The 20,052-nt window shown below is 34.6% G+C and overlaps 1 protein-coding gene across 1 annotated transcript in view; it reads right to left on the bottom strand.

The window, feature by feature from the left end:
• The window catches only part of cv-2 (crosveinless 2-secreting protein), a 112,611-nt gene that overhangs the window by 69,912 nt on the left and 22,647 nt on the right, over positions 1 to 20,052 (bottom strand). Inside the window, exon 2 of the mRNA XM_090415676.1 lies at positions 5,438 to 5,523. Within this exon, the coding sequence (XP_090271802.1) occupies positions 5,438 to 5,523 (86 nt within the window). The remainder of the gene's footprint in view (positions 1 to 5,437; positions 5,524 to 20,052) is intronic.

The raw sequence follows: 20,052 nt of genomic DNA, 5'->3' as shown, positions 1-20,052 counted from the left end.
TAGAGTGGTATCACCACTCGAAAGTTGTAGCATGATCAAAATAGTTCTTCTGTACACTAAAATAATAGTACATCTTTAACTAAGAAGCAGAGCGCAGACACTATTTGCGTACAGCTGTTGTCTTTTCTTTTCTGCGGTGAACTACCTGATAAACTTTTCATATTCATCCCCCCCCCCCCAGTGATAAATGCATATAAAACAGTTTATTACATGCATTACTAAAATAGACACTAATGGTATCCTTTAAACAGATCGGCAGAAGAACATACTTAAATCTTAGTTCGTTCACTGTTCTAATTATTATTAGCAAAATGTAGATTGGGTGTATAATGTATAATGATCCTGTGAATTAATTAGCATTGGAAGGGATTAAAATTGGAAAAGAAATTGATTGATGAAAGCTTACAATAGTATCCTAAGGAAACACTGTCATCCATCTAGCTAACGAAATGACTTTCTTAGTATATAATTCAAGATGCATTACTTGCAATAGTACATATCAACTTCGCATTTATGAATAATACTACTACCATTAATAACAATAAGAGCTAATCCAGGTTCGGATTTTTCGGAATCCAATGCCACTTGCACAGATGGAACGTTGGAATAATATATGCAGAAAAGAATCAATTTAAAGGGAACTGAGAGAGAAAAAAACATGATGATTATACTTAATAGTTCTGAAAGACACTGTGTAAACACATTCGAAGAAATTTTATGTGAATTAGAATATTTCAGAATGATAAATAAGTTTCACGACATCCTCATGATTGGAATATTAATATTCTGATAGAAATGATAGAGCACAAAGGAAGTAAACACTTTTTTTTTCCCTCCTCCGGAATGGGAATTATCCTTTGAATAATTCATAGGAATCGTGGATTTAATTTCCTGAATCTTGAAATACCTCGTTGTGCTTCAAGGTCATGGAAAACCCTTTTAAGATGGGTCTCTCTAAACAAGAAAAATGATGGCGATAGTCTGGCGTGGGTGTAGGAATCCAGACATGAGGACGCCGTAGCACATGAACCAGCTGCGTTAATTTGGGCTTTGCGTGTGTTTACTTTTGTAAATTATGGAAATAGCTGTAGATGTAACCTTCCCCCTTCCTCCTCTTTGGTGTCTTACAATATCTCGTTCGTTTACATCAAGGTTTACACAAGAGAAAAGCAAACTAGGGGGTCATTTCCCTCGAGCCATCTTTATCTTCGAAGCCATCTGTTTTAAATTCACCTCCGTTAGGGCATCGTTTTAGACCATTTCGAGTTATGAACTGCAAACTGGAATAATATATTTTTTCTAGGTTTAGTTAATTAATAGTTAGTACTCATTTATTATTTTTTTTCCGATTAAATGCAATCTGCTTTAACAAAACAATTATTATAGAAAAGGATCGTTGTTGCAATCGTTTCCATTTTTTAATTGTGGCAAAACGGACACTAGGCGGTGCTCTAATACCAACCGATGAATGTGCGGTTTTCCCAAAGAATGATTCATTCTTCGATTTGCTTTGAACGTTATACAGGAAAAGGACAAGCGTCGTTTGCATGCATTATTCAGGTTAACCGCAAACGTTAATACCTTTGCATCATTACGCTAATGGTACCAAATCTCTTTATCACAGTTTCTCATGATATTTGCAGCACGTTATGAGACCGTATTAGATTCAGAAGCCACTCCCGGAAGTAAGGTATATGGAATCAAATTGCAGCGGTTTTTGTTGTTGTTTATTAATCACGGAGCTGTTGTTCTACAGTTGCTTTGCATTTTCTTGTAATTATTTCAGCTAATATTACTTACTCTTTATAACTTTCCATCATTAGAGTGCCGCTCCCGATGTCACCGTATATGACGTTTTTTTAGATCGATGTGAAATGCGGTGATATCTTTGCGTACTGCATGAAAAATGTTGTGAAAATAAGACTATAGGAAGTATTTTCCGCGCGTATGTCCAAAACCTGGGTTCGAATCCCGTGTAGGATGTAAAGAACCTTTAAAAGGCTCTTAAACTGGAGATGAGCTAGCGTCATACATCGTTGGAAAGGGTTTTCATCCAGCAAAACAGGCAAACCACACAACCAACAAACTTTATAACACACTGATTTCATTGTCTTGCTACTTCAGTCCTAATTGAAAACAGCAACAACCAAAAAATTGGCAGTTTTCTGTTGTGAATCTCTATGTTTTGATATTGCCCTTAGCCATCGTCCTAACTCTTCCTAAATGTGCACTTTATACAGCTCAAATGGAGACTTCGTGTTAGCTCAGTCTAACCCATGCATTCCCATTTTTCTTTACAAACGATATTACCACAATCTTTGAAGTATAACATGGCGAATTATAAGGCTGATACTCATACGTCATTTTCATAGAAATGACCTAGCTGAAATCATTTCTATTCGCCTATAATCCGTGCACAATAACAGCATAGCCAATACACTTAACAGTAGAATTCAGTGGCGGCCGGTGAACATTTTAAGTTGGGGTGCTGCATATACAAAAAAAAAAAAAAAAAAATCTAATCAGTAACGAATTTATTAATAAATAAATTTACATATTAAAAATTGCTTTATTAAAAATATTTCATCCTCACCACGAACAAACACCAATAATAAAAGTTTCGTATCAATAGCAATGACAAGCGCAAACGAATATCGGCGTTAGATCGCAGCGCATTTGCTTCGTGAAACGATAATTGAAAAAATATAATTCTTTTCATATTTTCAACAGTGACACTCGTCATAATTCAGTCTTGTATTCTCTTGTACTCTATAATAAATAAATAATTATATGTTATTTTAACAAACTAAAATAAGATTTACAAAAAAAATAGTTCACCATGAACACGCGCGAATAATAAACTTTTCATATCTCACAGAAATAACGTGCGTAAGGATACTAAAAATACACTGCCGTTTGGGCAGTGTCTGAATGACGTAACGTGCAATGACAAGCGCAAACGAATATCGGCGTTAGATCGCACCGCATTTGTTTCGTAATCTTAAGTGTTAATCGAACAATTCCAATGATTAACTATTCAATGAATGTGAAAACATAAGCTGTAACCTTTAACATGCTGTATTGCATTGATATAATGTCGTAAGCATTGTTCTTATTTATAAACACAAACAAAATTTAAAATTTTCATTTTTCCTTGGGGACGCTGCAGTGTCGCAGTGCTTATGTACGGGCCGCCACTGCTCGTGATTAAAGATCTCTCTCTTATCAGCCGCCCATTGGAATTGCAGAGTATATATCATGATTCGTCACACCATCCGAATCTATACGCTTCGATGTGTGCAATACTTTGCAACAAAACTCCATGGATGGCTTGAACTTCTAGTTGAGAAAAACCACTAATATAAAGAGGGGGGAAGGGGCACGATCTTTTTCAGTACTCTTCTAGTACTCCATGACTAATGTGACAGCATATGATTAAAGCCTACCTAAAAGTCCGTTTAATTGACATCAACTCCAAATTTCCAATATTGTTTGTAACTTCACACCGTATATTTATTTATTTATTTTTAAACACGTTATGTTGTCTGATTTGCTACTGACATAAACTATTTGAAAAAAATGGGGATATCCTAATAATTTTTGCTACGTATATGCTATAAGCTAGTAGTGGCTAATAAGCCGATAGCGATCTGTCGGTCGATCGCGACTGATATTAATGCCGATTTGGTGATTTAAAGGGGAGAAAATTAAACATATTGAATTGATTTCAAGTCGACTTGGATACAAAACGTATTTCATAAAATGTCGCTGTAATTTTTCACTACGGACAAACTATTCTTGAAATTGAAATGATCCTACTGCGACGCGATCTCTTCCTAAAATCCAAGTCATAAAAAAAAAAAAAAAAAAAAAAAAAGACTTTTGGAAGTGTTTGTCGAGAAACGCGGTCAACATAACGCTAGTGACGTTTTTTAAGATATGTTAAACGACATCTTATAATTGTTAAAATTCATAAAAGGAATTAAAAACTGAACACTGAGTATGGACATAAAGTTCTGAATGACTTGTATGTCGTTCATCATATTGCGTGTCGAAACATGTTTTTTGACTTGCACAAGAATAGTTGCATAAATTGAATTATTCTCTTGGTGTAGAAATCAAAGTTTTCTGCTTTGTTATTGTAATTAGCAATTGCTATTCAGAAGAAAGAATTAATAGAAGTCCATATGCAATCCCTGAAATTCTAAAACAAAGTCGAAGAGAACAAGCGATAGTTCTAATACAGTAATTATTCAGAGCTCACAAAAACCAATGAAAACGCTCACAAGGATAGCCAAAGTCACGTTTAAATGTGAAATCAATATAAATAAAATGAGCATAATACTCCAGCTTTTCCTATTTCGTTATCTATCGTATTACCTACACTTAGTTCCAAATTATTTCTAGTTCTATACAAAATTAAAAGAAGTGCTATTTTATATGGTTTCGTGGTTTAACTTTCCGCGGTTCGCTATTCTGAGGGAAACCAAGTCAAACAGAGTTTATCAAATACAGTACTTTGTAGCCGCGTCTTATATTTTTCACTCTATGATATTGCGGAACTGGGTCTTTGCAACCAACTAACAATAACATTGAAATAACCAAGAGATATAAAAAGTTGCATAAAATTAACGTAATATAATTTGTACAGAAGATGATTAATTGTAAAAACACAGTAGAAACTTCTGTATAGGGGTAAATATGATAAAATTACACTCATGAACAAAAAAAAAAAAAGATAAACTTGCTTTGAAAAACAGATAAAGATTAAATAAAATATTTATCATCTATATTCAGAAATAGTAAGATGTCATTTCTATCCTCACTCACACACTCTTGATTTGATACATCTAAACTTGCTGGCATCTTTTGTTAAAAGATGTTGTATGCTTCTAAATCTTATTATTATTATTATTAAACACATCCAGGGAGTCCAAAGAGATTTTGATATTTGAAAATGTACCTTTTAAAAAGAAATAAAATAAAGTCGCCTCCGTAGCGCAATTGGAAGAACGACGGTACATTGCGCCCTTCGATTGGAATAGGCCTAAGTTCGATTCTCGTCGCAACGGGAGGAACTTATCTGGACGATTTCAATCGAAGGTGAGTTAGCCGATCTCATACGGGGGTAGCAGGGTTTTTTCTCCCGGAAACTCGGGTTTTTCATCCCGCATACAGACAAATCAGCCCTTCAGAACACACGCAATTTACAGACAAAAAAATACTAGTTGTGGTGGGCGATAGATGGCGTTGATTCGTAGTAGAAGTTCGATGTAGTGGTTGAGACAGTTGTAGGCATCCTCCCGCGATGAGTCTTCGGACTCCTTGGAGGTGTCAGGAATAATAATAATAATACTACAAGAACAAGTCGAAGCAGGCTTAACACTGTTCTAGCCTCAAGTTGAAATAAAGTTATCAAAACCTGATTTGATCTTACCTGACACCGGCATGTGATACACGGATTGTTGGAGATCTGGGAGATTTCAATCTCTTCACCTTCGTTGTCGCACTTAATTACAGACCCTAAATAGGAAAAAAAAAAAAAATCTGTAAATCTACGGAGAAAATGAATTATGCTACCATCTACAAACTATAGAAACTAATTAATTTGTGCACTTCATCATGCTATTTCTTTATGAACAGCATACGCTTCTTAGAGTAATTTGTCCAATGATAAACAAGAGGAGAGTTTGTTTGAATTAATGAAGAAACAAGACCACGAAAATTACTTGTGTAATGGTTAGCAATTGCTATGTGAGTGTTCTCCTTCGGATTTGCCTAAAATATAATAATAATAATAAAATAAAGAGGAAAACAACCTCTGACATATTTCTAACCCACTATGTAGTATTAAACAAGGACTAGAACATGTTGGTGGATAGGATTGAAACCCATCTTTCCGACAGAAAGGTGTGGGTTAAAAACACACCTCCATCACTTGATAGGCGTTGATTGTCATAAAGCAACAAAGTACCGACGAGAAACTATTGAAGAATAACGGGAAATCCCCATTACTACCTACAAATTTGTAATTCCAAGACCATTCAACTCTATTCTTCAAGAAAGGCCACCCCCAACGCCTTTGAAGCTCACCTTTAACGTTTCGCATAGTTCACCTGCCGATCCCAACTGCATATATCAAAAGCAATCTACCCTCTGGAGATCAAGAGTTAATCTCTGACCCGGAGATCTTAAGAAATGGAAAGTCAAACATTCTCGCCTCCCAATTTAGTCAAGAAAACAGCTATTTTGCTTGTTAACATCTTGTGTAGTTTCGTCACGAAACCGACAAAGGATTTCAAACGGCAGTCTCTCTAATGACAGAAACACGACCTATGCGGAGGTGGATGTCAAGGTTCAATGATGACCTTCACGTTTTGGGCGGAGGTCACAGTTGGGAGTACAAATCCGGAACCGAATTATGTCGTCCAAAAGGTATTCCTAGACCCCAACGAGGTAATATTTTACACCACCTAGTACTGCAGTCTTGCCTTAGGTAAGACAGGAAAGTTTCATATATTCCTCGAGTGCTTAAAACGAAGCCAATTTAAAACCAGATAATAAAATAAATAATGAACGTACTATATATATTTAAGGAGCATTTTCATGAAACATCCCTGTTAAGTTCTGTAACGCTGAGTCAACTTTTATGGATATAACGACTGCATTATTATAATATCATGGCCATATGATAACTAGCTGATTTATATAAACAAAATATAATAAGAAAGAAAAAAGTTGAAAAACATTCATCTTTGAATGTTACAAGTTTTCCTGGGAGGATAGGGGAAAGTACAACATCCTATGATAGGTAAGATATATCTAGAATGATATAACTTCAGAAGATCAAAATATTTTTTTTCAGAATTTTTTTGAAATTTTCAGACTAAAAACTCATTTTAATATATTTGGGAAATCTTAAAATTCATCTTAAAAATCTGTCCAGACTTAATACTAAAAGGAAAACCAGACTTCGAATGTTATGTCTCTCAATTGCATGTATTCACAAGAGTTTCGAGTTCTCTCTCTCTCAATTTGTTTTTCAATTACATATGTTTTTAAGTTCTGCGAGAAAGAACTTCCTACTTTTTTTTTTTGTTATGATACACTAACTTAGCATTCGTTTAGTCTTTGAGAAATTTGAATCCAAGTTTTTCCATCCCCATGACACATGCAGTTCTTTCAATTTGCTCAATTTAATGGCTTCAATAAATATTTATCTTATAAATGTTTTATTACATATAAGATATTTATATTTGAACATTACCAGGCTAATATCTCTTCATATTTTTTTCTTCCTTAACAGAATAAAGAAATAAATACCGACATACAGTATTACCAATCATCAGACTAAGTTAGAAAAACATTTCTTGCTTCCCAAAGATTTGTTTGTTCATAAGATTTCAAAAGATAGTTTTGAGATCTCAATATTCCCTTTTAGTAAAATGGTCAGTTACTGTTAATTACAGCAGGAATTCAGTAATGTTTCAAGGAAACTATCTGATTCGTCATTCACCAGACTAGTAAAATTTGCAAAAGATGGCGCCACTGTGCGTTTCTCTTAGCAACCAACCTGAACGTATTAATACATTGACGTATATTGTGCATTATAAAATATTTAAAACATCAAGACATTATTTAATAGAAAGTGCTGATCTAATCATCTTTGTTTACATACCATCACCTGCAATCTATATTTCACGTTTGTTGAGTTCATTTCCAAAGAAATGACTGTGTAGTTTTTATAGTAAGAATTATTTCTCGAAATGCCATTTTTTGCTTAGTTACCGTCAGATGGCATTCCTCAAACATATGAATGACAGCATTACACGCACTCCAATATCCACGTGTCATATTTATGAGGGGAACACATGCTTCTGTTTGTCATCGCTATATATTTTCAGAATTTCCTGTCAACACTTCATGTGCATGTGACCTCGAAGTAATGTGTGTGGCTTAATCTAAAAAATAAAATAAAAAAACCAGGTGGCATTTAAATCGGACAACAACAATGTACATTTCATATTATTCTATCGAATAAAAATATTTATCGAAAACAACTGATAAGGAATAAATAACAAAGGCGCCACCTTTTTTACGCTTTTGGAAATCATTCGAAGAAATAATACACGGCTACTTTGCATTCAATATAATAAAGTGCGCAGCCTAATATTAAAAAGATTATAGCTTATCAACATAACTCAATAAGAAAAGAATGGATGATCCGTCATCCTCAGGGCATAACATTTAATAGCAATGATGAAATGGTAAGTAGTGACCAAACGGCTTCTGATAAACTGATCAAAAAACTATTAAAGAATCAGATGACCTTCAAGAAGCACATCACTAGGTTGAATGGAGCACGAAAACGATGAAAAAAATAATAGTATAAAGATATCAAAACAACAGGTGTTCATAAACGAAGGAAAATGTTTTATTTTTTTTTAATTTATTTATAGCATTTTAGGTCAGATTAGTTTTTATTACGATGGTATTCTTTCGACACTGACTGTCTCGCAGAAAATTGAAACCAACGAAAAAAATTATATTATCATTTTATCATTATTATCATAGTATATATGATTATAGAATATTATTAATATTATATAATCATATATACTATGATAGTAATGATAAAATACATAGTATATAATATTATGCATTTTATCATTACAAAGTAATACAATGCGAAATGTGATAAATTGTTATATTTATTTATATATATACAAGTATATATTATAAAATAGTTATAAAATCCAAACTCTTTTTCAGGGAAAACCGGAGCGCCCTGTTCTCTCTTTCTAAACATGACTGACTTCAATTTATTTGGTAGCAGTTACGTGTACTATCTAGGTGGAAGTATGAATTTGAGAAAGTCGTGGAGCTCTTGTTACCAATCTCCATGGTCTTAAGTGTCACAGAAGTAAGCTGAATGATGATATAGAGTTACCAAGCAAGTCTACGTAGTGCAGTTGGTATAGACGAAACCTTTTGGTTGGAAAGAGTTGGGGTCAAATCTCGTCTAGGACACCAAGAATATTTATCAGCGCTTTTCAAAGGAAGATGGATTGAGCGGTCTCATACAGAGGCGGTAGGGTTTTCTCGCCCAGGAATTTGAATTTTTCATCTTACAAACAGGCCTAGTGAACACACATCTACAGACAAAAACTTATTGTTGGGCCTGAATGGCAATGGGACTCCACCTTTTTCATAATTATTATTCCTTAGTAAAGTAGCATTACTACCCAACAACTATTAGGCTGAGGGAGAGAAGAAGAGAGAGAAAAATAATATATAAAGAAAAACAGTACATACACACACACACACACACACACGCAAAAAGTTGATAGTTATGACGACGAGGTAGCTGTGTGTGTGTCCTTCGGTTGCATGGATTCTCTGACTGGTTTGTCTGTTTACCTGAAAAAAAAACAGGGATTATGGAAAGAATAATCTCCCCATCTCCGTTCCCCCTATAGCTAACTCGCCATAAGCTGAAAAGGTCTTACGTTTTCTCATGTTTTAATGACAGGTTTTAATGTAGATCGTTCTATCCAAAAGATAGATCGGTTCTGCGATACGGAGGAAATTTTAATGATAAACATAATTAAAAAGAAAAATATATTTGCACACCTGATCGAATTGCAGGCGTTGGCATCAAAGTTTACATATTTTTATGTTGGAAATGAAGTGAACGCTCATATGCACTTTCAGAAGGAACAACATTAAGTATCACTATAATCAATATGATCGCGAATAATATACAGTACATAGTAATCAAAAAACAAGAACAGTTGTATAATGATAGGCACATGCAAGCACATGGGGATTCGAGTGATCTGGATCGCTTACTGGAACTAAATCAATAAAAAAAAATGCTAATATAGTATTACTATCATTATTAATAATATTGTATTATTGATCTGTATTCATGCTTGGAATTCAACTAGTAAATGCAGTTCATTAAATAATTTAAAATATATATATATATCTTGCATTTTTTTTGTGCCGGTTAAATGTAAAATGGATATTTAAATCTAGTACCATTCATGTATTCAAAGTTTTAAACTATGAATACATGAACGGCTGTAGTTTGACATTTTCGCCAAATGTAAGAGGAAAAAGTTCCAGTTTAGTGAGATCAGCCTTTAACATGTCATTAGATTTAGGACGTGTAATGGCAATTACTGCGAAATTATATGTTGAACTTTCAAAACATGTATTCAATCAAGGGTAACCAAGAAGTAGAAAATTCGCGATGTTTGCCCCAAATAATAAATTAAAATGCAGCAAAATTGCGAGTCTGAAAATGCTTAGCATATCAATTGATTTTTTATACAAATAATTACAACATTCCAAATTACTAAAAATCAGCAACTGTATTAGTAATAAATTCATTAAATATCAGTTCATTCAGTTCCTAAAATAAATGTAATGTGTTTAAAAAGTTTCGGCCTGCTGGCTAAAAAAAAAAGGGGACGGGGGGGGGCTTCAAGTTTTCTACTTGCAAACTTGACTGTTAAACGAGTTGTTGGTCATTCAGTTGGAGAGGGGGGGGGAATATTTTAAAAGGAGTTAAAAAAGTCAATCAACAGGATGCCTCGACTGTAGAGTTCTAGACAAATGATCTTCCAGCAGTTCAATACTGTGTCATGGTCGTACCTTAAACTATCCACCAGTTTCACATTAAGATGAAACATTGTTAAATAGCAAATTTGTGTCCATTTCGAACTCTGAATCTAATCCCGACACTGAACGTCAGTTCACAATTCATGCTGTAGCAAATACAAGGCCCAATTGGGGTTATTTTGGTGGACTCGTAATTTAAGATAATTGTATCGGGAATATATAGTATTCAACGACATTAAAAAAATAAGTAATATATTTTTGATTATACTTTTTACAAAAAAAAAATAAAAAGCTAATTATAAAATTTTTCTTGCTTTTTGTTCAGCAAAATTTTATTTTATTTTATTTATTTTTGCTTTGGGATCCGATTGGATCTATTTAGCTTAAGGCCTGCCCTGTCCACTCGCCTCTGTTACATCGCCTTTTTACTAATGAATTCCCCCCCCCGCATTTCACTATACATTAATTAATTAAAACAACCTGAGGTATTCTTTTAATAGACGTTCCCATTTTTCTTGATTGTTAGAGACAAACACTGGAACGTTTGGATTACCTATCATCTATTGTTCGTATTTCGTCAGTACTTTAGCAGAAAAACACAGATATTCCAATTCCCCTTCTCTATCTCCCCCCCCCACACACAAAAAAATGAACGAACAGTTGGTCGTCTTGCAGCTGGTGTTTGTGAGTAGCTGCTAATGCCATGCGTGACGTCACAAGGCTAGATGGCCAGTGCGCTACTACCGACCTTGAGCTTCCTAGCCCCACATTCCAATCCAAAGTTGTCTGCTAAGAATTTCACCTTCCCCGAAGCGCCAGGGCAGAGACCTCAGTGTGACCACGGCAGCAACGAAAGGGGTTACAATCGGCGTCTCACAGGCCACCACTGGGCGAGTGGGCGGAATTATCAAAACACATGTAGCAATCAGGTGAAACAACACGTAGCTACCCCTAGCGGTCGTCACTCTCCAGAAAGGGGAAGAGTACTATACCCCTGTCTAATAGATGTGCTTTTTTTTCCCCCCATGAACTTTACCCTCTTTATGATAATCTTTAAAAGTAAGTACTTTTTAGAGTCTTATAAATACAAAAACCCTGTTTCGGACTGTTTATGGCTCGTCAGAGTGAGAAAACTCAATCGGTTTGTATTTAACAGAGGCGATAAATCATGTACTGGGGGAGGCTTCTCCATACTCGTTATAATCATAATGAAATGGACTCCTTTAGAACAGTGATGATGAATTTATAGTAGCACGTGTCATGTGAGGCAAAGATTTGTTAACTTCGGAAATATTCGAGCATTCTTATTTTAATAAAAAAAATAAAGTTGATCCGATTTTGCGAGAAGGAAAAAAAATCCCATTGATTGTAAAATTAAGACATTAGAGTGATGATTTTTGATTGGTAACAAGTACGGTGTACTTATTGGTAGCACGTGAGAAAATATTTGTTATCAAGACACGGAAATGCGTAAAATAATAAAATCCCCCCCCCTTCTCTCAGACAAACATCATACAGACAAGAGAAGACACGTAATTGACAAATGATAACACACTCCTCTTGGTGGTCTTAGTTATCTGGTTGTGCCACTAAAACAAGCAAAACTTGAATAAATAAAATTACATGGTTTAAAAAAGTACTGAATATTTTTTAACTTAAAGTACCTAATATTGTCAACCCCCCCTCCCCCCATTTTTTTAACACCAAATAGGACAAAACACTCAACCGGGAATATTTCTTTATTCCAAGTAACGTATGAAATAAGAAAACGAACATGAATAAGGCGAGAAGGAAAAAGACACAGGTTCCCTTCCTATTCAGTTAAAGTACACGTTATAGCCTAGCAGAGGTATGTTGTAGAATTTACTTTGCAATAATCATAATAAATAAATCACAATTCTTTGCTGAAATATCATTTTGGACACGCACACACAATGAATATTATTACGTTCATTGTAATTATTTTTTTTAGAAGCAAGCTGTAGAAAAGTTTTCACTTGGTTATAGAGTAAATTATACTTGCCAAGAAATTATAGTCTTGTTTAATAATTTACCGAAGTGTGAGTACACAAAGGTTTGCACGTTAAGTATCTTCGTACTAAGATACTTGGATATAGATGCTGTTGACTTCATATCAGTTGTTTCAGTATCCCATAACGCTAAACACACTTCCTTTCGGAAACCTTTCAGACCGGTTTCGACATTTATTGAGGGTTTTTCCCTCAGTGGAAGCTAGACCCAGGAAGATACTAAAGTTAAATCAGTACAGAAATCATATTTCCCTTATATAAGTAGTAAAATGATGTATTACCATATTTTTTAAATACTGTGGGTCAGAGTACTCGTATATGGAAAATATGACTTCTGCCTTGATTTCACCTCAGTATCTTCTTGGATCTAGCTTCCACTCTAAGGCGACTTCAATAAAGGTAGAAACCGATTTGAGCAATGACCTTTCCCATAATACATAGCAATGCACGTCCGAAAGGAAGTGTGCTTTGCATTACGAGATATTAAGCCAATTTATACAAAGTATATACAAGCAGCTATTCGAGAAGATACTTCACGCGCGCTTGGATACAGCGATTAAAACAAAAATATAATGTATGTATGTATGTATGTTTGCATGGACAATACGTACATATCTTTTTTATTTACGGTTTGAATGTATTAGTGGACTTCGCTTCAGCAGTTTTGCCAGTAATATTTTCTTGCCCCTTTTAAGTTTTCATAAACAAGTGGAAAGTCAGATCCAATGACTAGATATTCTAGATTCAACAATTTGTTATCAATGAAATATACCTTACCTAAAAGGAAATATTTGTAATTTAATTTGTCCAATTGAAATTTTAATTATTTACCACTAAATGCTTTTTATTGGTATAATAGGGACTCTTCTCCTATCAATTCAATGGCAAACATTGGGTACTTGCTAGTGATGCGCAATCAACAGAAGATGTGTATTCTTAGAGGTCCTGTTCTGAACATCTCTCTCTTAAAAAAACAACAATGGCTATTACGTTCTTCGTATTGGTATTTCATTGCAATTCATGAAGCTACTCGGATTCATTACTTTGCTCTTCTTCCATTCTTGCAAATTTCGGCAAATCAGAAATAAGCACTATACATAATGTCATAAAAAACAGCATGAAAAAATAGTTCGTGAATCATGGGAATGAATATAAACATGACTGGCACTCTTGTATAGGTAAGATGTCATTGATGATTTATCCATCCTCAACTACAACGTTGCCATTGATGAAGATGGAAAAGCTTTGTCATCTCACCTACGATATTGGTCGTATTATACAGATATAAGTTGGAATAAGTACAAAAGCAAAACTGAAAAAAAAAATGCATTTTTATTATTTTGGCATACGAGTTGGAAAAACGACTTTTCCAACTAGTATGCCTGCACTGGATTTAGAATCTGATAGCAGGTCATGAATGACTTTGAATGTTTTAAAGTGACAGATGATTTCCAATACCCACGTGAGCCACCACCTTTTTTCATACTGGACGATTCAAGTAACTCAAATAACAGTCCCATGTTGGGTGTTTTAGAGAAAATTTCACCGCTTGTCTCCCCTTGGCCTACCTACAGCACCAATGTACTGCACTACACTATTTAAAAAAATCTATTCTTAGTATTCTTGGCACAGTAAACAGGTTGGCTAATAACTCATCTAATCTGACTAACAGGGCTGTAATTCTCCATTCGCTTTTCGTCCCACCTTTATGGATACTTATGTTGGAATGCATTCGTTTATTGCATAATTACCATTTCTGCAGTCTAATGACAATTATGAAGGAGTGGGACAGTAAATAAAATAGATTCAAAAATTATTCGATTCCCGAGCATTTTTATGAGCTCATGAAATAAAAGAACTGCGTCAGAGTAATTGAATGGAAGGTGCCACATAGTCGAAGAGGCTTTATTCACGTCATCGTGTCTTTTTTTTTTTTTTTACTGATTGATACTGAATATATACGAGCTCGTTCGTATCAGCATATTTAGCTCGATGACTAGATGAAAGTCGGACACTATTTTTTAGCGATTTTATGATCATAAAAATAATAACAAATTTTGATTTTGTTAAAAATTGCAGGAAAAATAATTATCGGTAAAAAAAAACATCAGTAGAAAATTAAATCATTGGAAAAAGTTGAAAAGTCGTACTTGGAACGACTAATCAATACAAATAAATCCTTGCTTAAGGAACTTTTTTTTTCTCCTGAAAACAAACATAGAGCGTGTATGATACAGTAATACTTTTCTAAAGTATTACTGTATTTCTAAAGACATTAAAGTATTTCTAAAGACAAAGACAAAAAAAAAAAAGTCTATCTCAATGGCCAATTCTTACATTTTGTCAAAACTGGAACGCAATTTTTGTCAATCCAATTGACAAAGGTTACTTAACAGAAATAGATATCTTTCTATTGGATACGAAAGTTACTTGATTGACTGTGGTTCCATCCATCTATTCATTGGACATCATCATCAGATAGTGTATGGTCACTCAGTTTCTCGGTGATATGCCACACGAATCCTCCCCAGGTGGTCCTGTTGCATGCTTTTCTAGAGGCTTCAACTCTCTGAAGATCAGTCAATCCAGACACATCAACCATTCACCTCATTAAGGGTCTACCCCTTTCTCTTTTTCCAGGAACTTTACCTTCTGCAAAATCTTTTTGACTGTGGTTAATGAACATAAATAGTGCATTTTATTTTACCACTTCGGAACTTAATACAGGAAGTTCCAAAAAAAAAAAAAAGAAATATGAATATAATTTTTTTATTAAAAGTCCTAAAAATAAATTGTAAGAACTAAAATAACAAGTAAAGTTTCATCCTAAACACTAGTAAACCTCTATGTTTTTCATCATTTACAAATAATCAATCAAATTTACATTCAAATTTTTCAACGACGTGCTCCAGTACAGATGGGGAGAATGGGTGTGATGACTTCTTGGATATGAGTTTTCAATTCCGCTTTGTTTCTTGATTTGTTATGATAAACTTTAGACTTAACATATCTCTATGGATAAAAATCTAAAAGGTATTATATCTGAAGATCGAATGGGGCATTTTATAGGACACATCCTCCTTGTACTAATCCATTCTTCTGGAAATTTATTGTTTATAAATACTTCATTTATCTTCATTCACTTGTTATCGTAGTTTGTACTAATACCTCTAGGACTCCATCAATAAAAACTATTAATATTTCTTTGTGGGCAATCTTTTTTGGGATCCCTTTTAATGTCTTACACATGGGAGGGTTGTTCAAGGTATATTGGCACGACAAAGAGAAAGGAAACTGAAGATAAAGAAGGCGAGGCTGTTCAAAAAGACAGCAATAGAGGGAATAAAGGAAGAGAAGAAGAGTTTGTTCTGAGCTTGCAGTTAGAGTATAAAGGAAGGGGGGAAGGCTATTGTGGTTGTTTGCAATCATGACCAAAGTACTTAAGGCTATGTAGGCCAGTGTATTGCGTCTGTCAATGGGTTGCTCTTCTGGCTAGTTTGCCTGTTTTACGGAATGAAAAACTCTCGTTTCTGGAAGGGCAAAGTCTGCAGGAGAGAAAGAGAAAGAGAAGGGTAATAGCTTAAATGCGTTTAATAGGTTTAGAGGAGTGTGGGAATTACCGATGACAATTCTGGTTTACGCTGACCATGGAAATATCTATAGAAAATACAAGCAGCAGAAACTGAAAGAAAAAAAAAAAAGAATGGACCGAACTGAAAGATCCGTCATTAATTAAACTGTACTGTAGGAATGATTTTTAGGAATCCTTGATGCACTCTCCCAATTCCGAGAATAGTGGTCAATGGCTGAATGTTTGTGAACTGCATTGACTAAGCTGCTTAGAGCAGTGTTTGGAGCGACAGTGGAACCCAATTTCTTGGTTGATGAGGAACGCCTGTGTATGAAGTATTAGAGGCTGTCTTGTATGGCGATTTGGGCTTGTCAAAAAGTAAGATCCCATTTTTTTCTTTTCGAGGAAACGAAACAGGACTGAGTTTTGTTAACACATTGTCCTCTTTGATCCCGTATTTACGCATCCATTTACTATTTATTAAACATTTTTTACTACACTTGTATTCCAATTTAGGAAATATATTAATGCCTAAAATCCCAACAGAACATCTTAAGAGTACGAATACAGAATAGATACGAAGCCCTTGTAACTCTTGCATCACTCGGGAGAAGAACTTGGCACTTGTCCCTGTTAAGTGATGTTTTGATTCTTTGCTTGCGTTAATTTAAGAAATTTAAAAGATATAGTTTAAATTGTGTGGACTGGAAGTGGTCTTAATCTCCTGTTTCGTTTAATTATCTTTATTTAATACAGGAGCTCCGTAAAAGAATGCCGATGTTCTAAATGCAAATATTTTTCCAACTAAATTATTGCCTAACCTAAGCCTATTAAGAGTTATATTACGGGTTGGATGTGTATTAAAGTATATACATTGAACATAAGGAGTATATATTAAAAATGTTCACTCCAAAGCGTTCATTCCACACACACATACACACACACCAGAGATAACCAGCGCACTATTTCCACATTCATCCACAGTACTATAGGCGGATAGGGATTAGAAAAGAATGAACCTATTGATATTTCTCTTGAATAGTTGGACGTTTTAATGTTTTGCAGGGAAAGCCAATCCAAAAAAATTTTCGTTTCTAAAAAAAAAAAAAACTTTTTTGGAAACGAAAATTACAGGTGTGTTTGTGCCAGGTAAAGAACTAGAGGTAAATGTCAGTCCGTGAAGAGAGAGAGATTTTGATCCTTTTTAATGATTGGTGTATGTGAATTAAGATTTTTTTTCCGGGAAAGAGAGCAAAACTACGTTTTTGTAATATTGAAAGTGAATAAATTATTCTAATCTTATTGAAAAACATTTTGCAGATTTCCAGTATGTTTAAACAGGTTAAAAGATCTCGAAGATCGCGAAGGCCAGAAATATTGGTGTAACAAAGTTTGTTATGGGTAGGTTTGAGATCAGTACAAAAGATTCATTTATGTATATAAGAAACATGGTATGCAATAGAACTGAGCCCTGGACCACTCCTGCATTGAAGGAGTAGAATGAATAGATAAAGAGCCGACACCAGAAAGTATCCGGAGATCGGGGGGTGGGAGGGGAAGTATTACAACCTGAAAAATTAACATGGATCTAGGATCTGCTAGATTTATCTTGAATTTTCACCACCAGAAGAGTGGCTTGATTAACAAGCGATCCTTCAGGTGGGGTAAAAGTTGGCCATTAAAAAGTTATTCCTCTATTAAATTTTTAATAGATATTTATGTTAAAAACATCGGCTTTCTTTTGTGGAACTCCTACATTATTTCTTCTCATGTTGCTGCAATGTTCCTTACCTAATTTGGTAAGAAAATATGATCCTTTTTTTTTTTTAACTTCGTAGCTTCATGATTTTTTTTTTCTTTCAACTGGACAAACTCTTATAGTATTGAAAATTCTTGAAAAGCAGAACACCAATCGAGAATCTTCCTCTCTTATTGAATAATAAAAGTAATCCATTCAGAATATGATTGATAATAACGAATGCGTCAAATCTCGAGAGTTGTATCGTTATATGTGGGCCATTTTTTATTGGGCTCATCGTAGCGAGATTACTAGAAATAGTCATGCAGTTCTGCTCCAATTGAGAACTAATCTACACACGTTTCACAATCGAAATCACTGACGCTCTCTCCTTTCATCTGGACGTCTCAACGAGTCCCGGCATCCGTGAAATTCTTTGTGCAACCCGCAGCACCGGAAACGGAAGTGATCTCTATCTCGTGCGTAAATCACGATAAGTTCTGATGATAGTGGTCCCGAGAAAAACTTCACAGGAAGTAATCACCGTAGATACAAAGGCAACACAAGCCCCTTAGCTTAAACGACAGTATTACCGCCACTCACTTATCGTTGACCTATTTCTGTACACCCTCACCTATCTTAGGTACATGCTCTGTGTGGCTGCGCACGCAAAAGGCATTTCCCCCCCTCTTCACCTTCTTCGATAAGTGGTCGCGAGTGGCAATTCAGAGAATAACAAGAAAAATGTTTTCATTGAAGAGGAAGGTGCGTTTCGTGTGACATCGTTACCCTGAAGACGATGTTGTCTTGGGAGCGGGAAAGAAAAGAAATACACTTTAGTGGTTTGGGGAACTTGGAATTATTCGAGAATCGACAAGGGTCGTGAAAATGTATGCAATAAAATTAAATAAACAGTGGCATGCGGTCCTGGATCATTATTTTATTTATTTTTTTATGAGCAAAATAATTTTACAAAATTATGAATTATTTGTGCATTGAATTGTGTAGTGAATAGCGTATTATTTAAAGAAGATACGCATCTTCGAAGATGCAAGCATTCAAGCAAATTGATTTCGCTAACACGAATATTTTTCAACTAACGCGAACAATGCACAGGATACACACATACATACGCACACAGGGTACACGCACTAGTTATTATTATTATTATTATTATTTTTTTTTTTTTTACATACAGTTCCAAACATGATTGTTTTAAAATCTGAAAAGTTCTTAACCCCCCTCTCAAGGTCTTTTTTTTTTTTTTTTTTGACGCTTACCGCGAAAAGTTAGGGACCTATCGTATATTAACACATTGGACTAAGGCTAAGGCTGGATAATCCAAAAAATCCTGCTCTAGAGACTATACATGGAACTTTTTTTTTGTTTGTTTACATTTCAAATCTTCGATAAGTAGGGACAGTTACAAATCAAGCGTCTTCTACTACCTAAACACGTTCAGAAACATCCATCGTTACAACGGGAATTCAAATGCACGATCTGTTGGAGTGGAAAGAGAGGACAGTATTCACGCACTCAACGAAAGATTCTGCTTCGACACGATGATTCCATTTAAGATTCATTGCAACTTCGTCACCGAGTCTATAACCATTATGAATTATAACAATTTCATAGTGATAGTTACTGCATGCATGCATGATGAATCTCTTGGAATAACTTTTAGCTAGTGTGAGAGAAATTCAGTTGTGTGTAATATTCCTCCTTTAAATATCTTGTATTGATAATTATCAAGAAAACATTCTACTCTGAGATGGCCAATCTTTTTGGTTGTTGGATGGCTATAAAAAAAAAAAAAAAAAAAGGTTGAACCAATATCTTAAATTTTAATTTTTCCGGTTTTTAAACTGGGTGAAATAATTATTTAATATTTATGTTCTGCAACTTAAAACCAGAAAACTCGAAAGGTGATCTTTCTTAAGTAATAGTGTCAAGTTTAAGAAGCAATAGCAACAATACATTTATATTTCTCTTAAAGTATTTATGGGTATAAAGACACAAACAGTAGACAACCTGAGAGCAAACACACACATACACGTACCGCCGAAACTATGCTTGAAGCCGAT

This window comes from Typopeltis vanoorti, chromosome 3, assembly GCF_054136105.1.
Source record: "Typopeltis vanoorti isolate ZY-2024b chromosome 3, IOZ_Tvanoo_1.0, whole genome shotgun sequence".
Lineage (NCBI taxonomy): Eukaryota > Metazoa > Arthropoda > Arachnida > Uropygi > Thelyphonidae > Typopeltis > Typopeltis vanoorti.
Note: the sequence above shows the minus strand (reverse complement) of the source record. Positions and strands in the feature narration are given on the sequence as shown.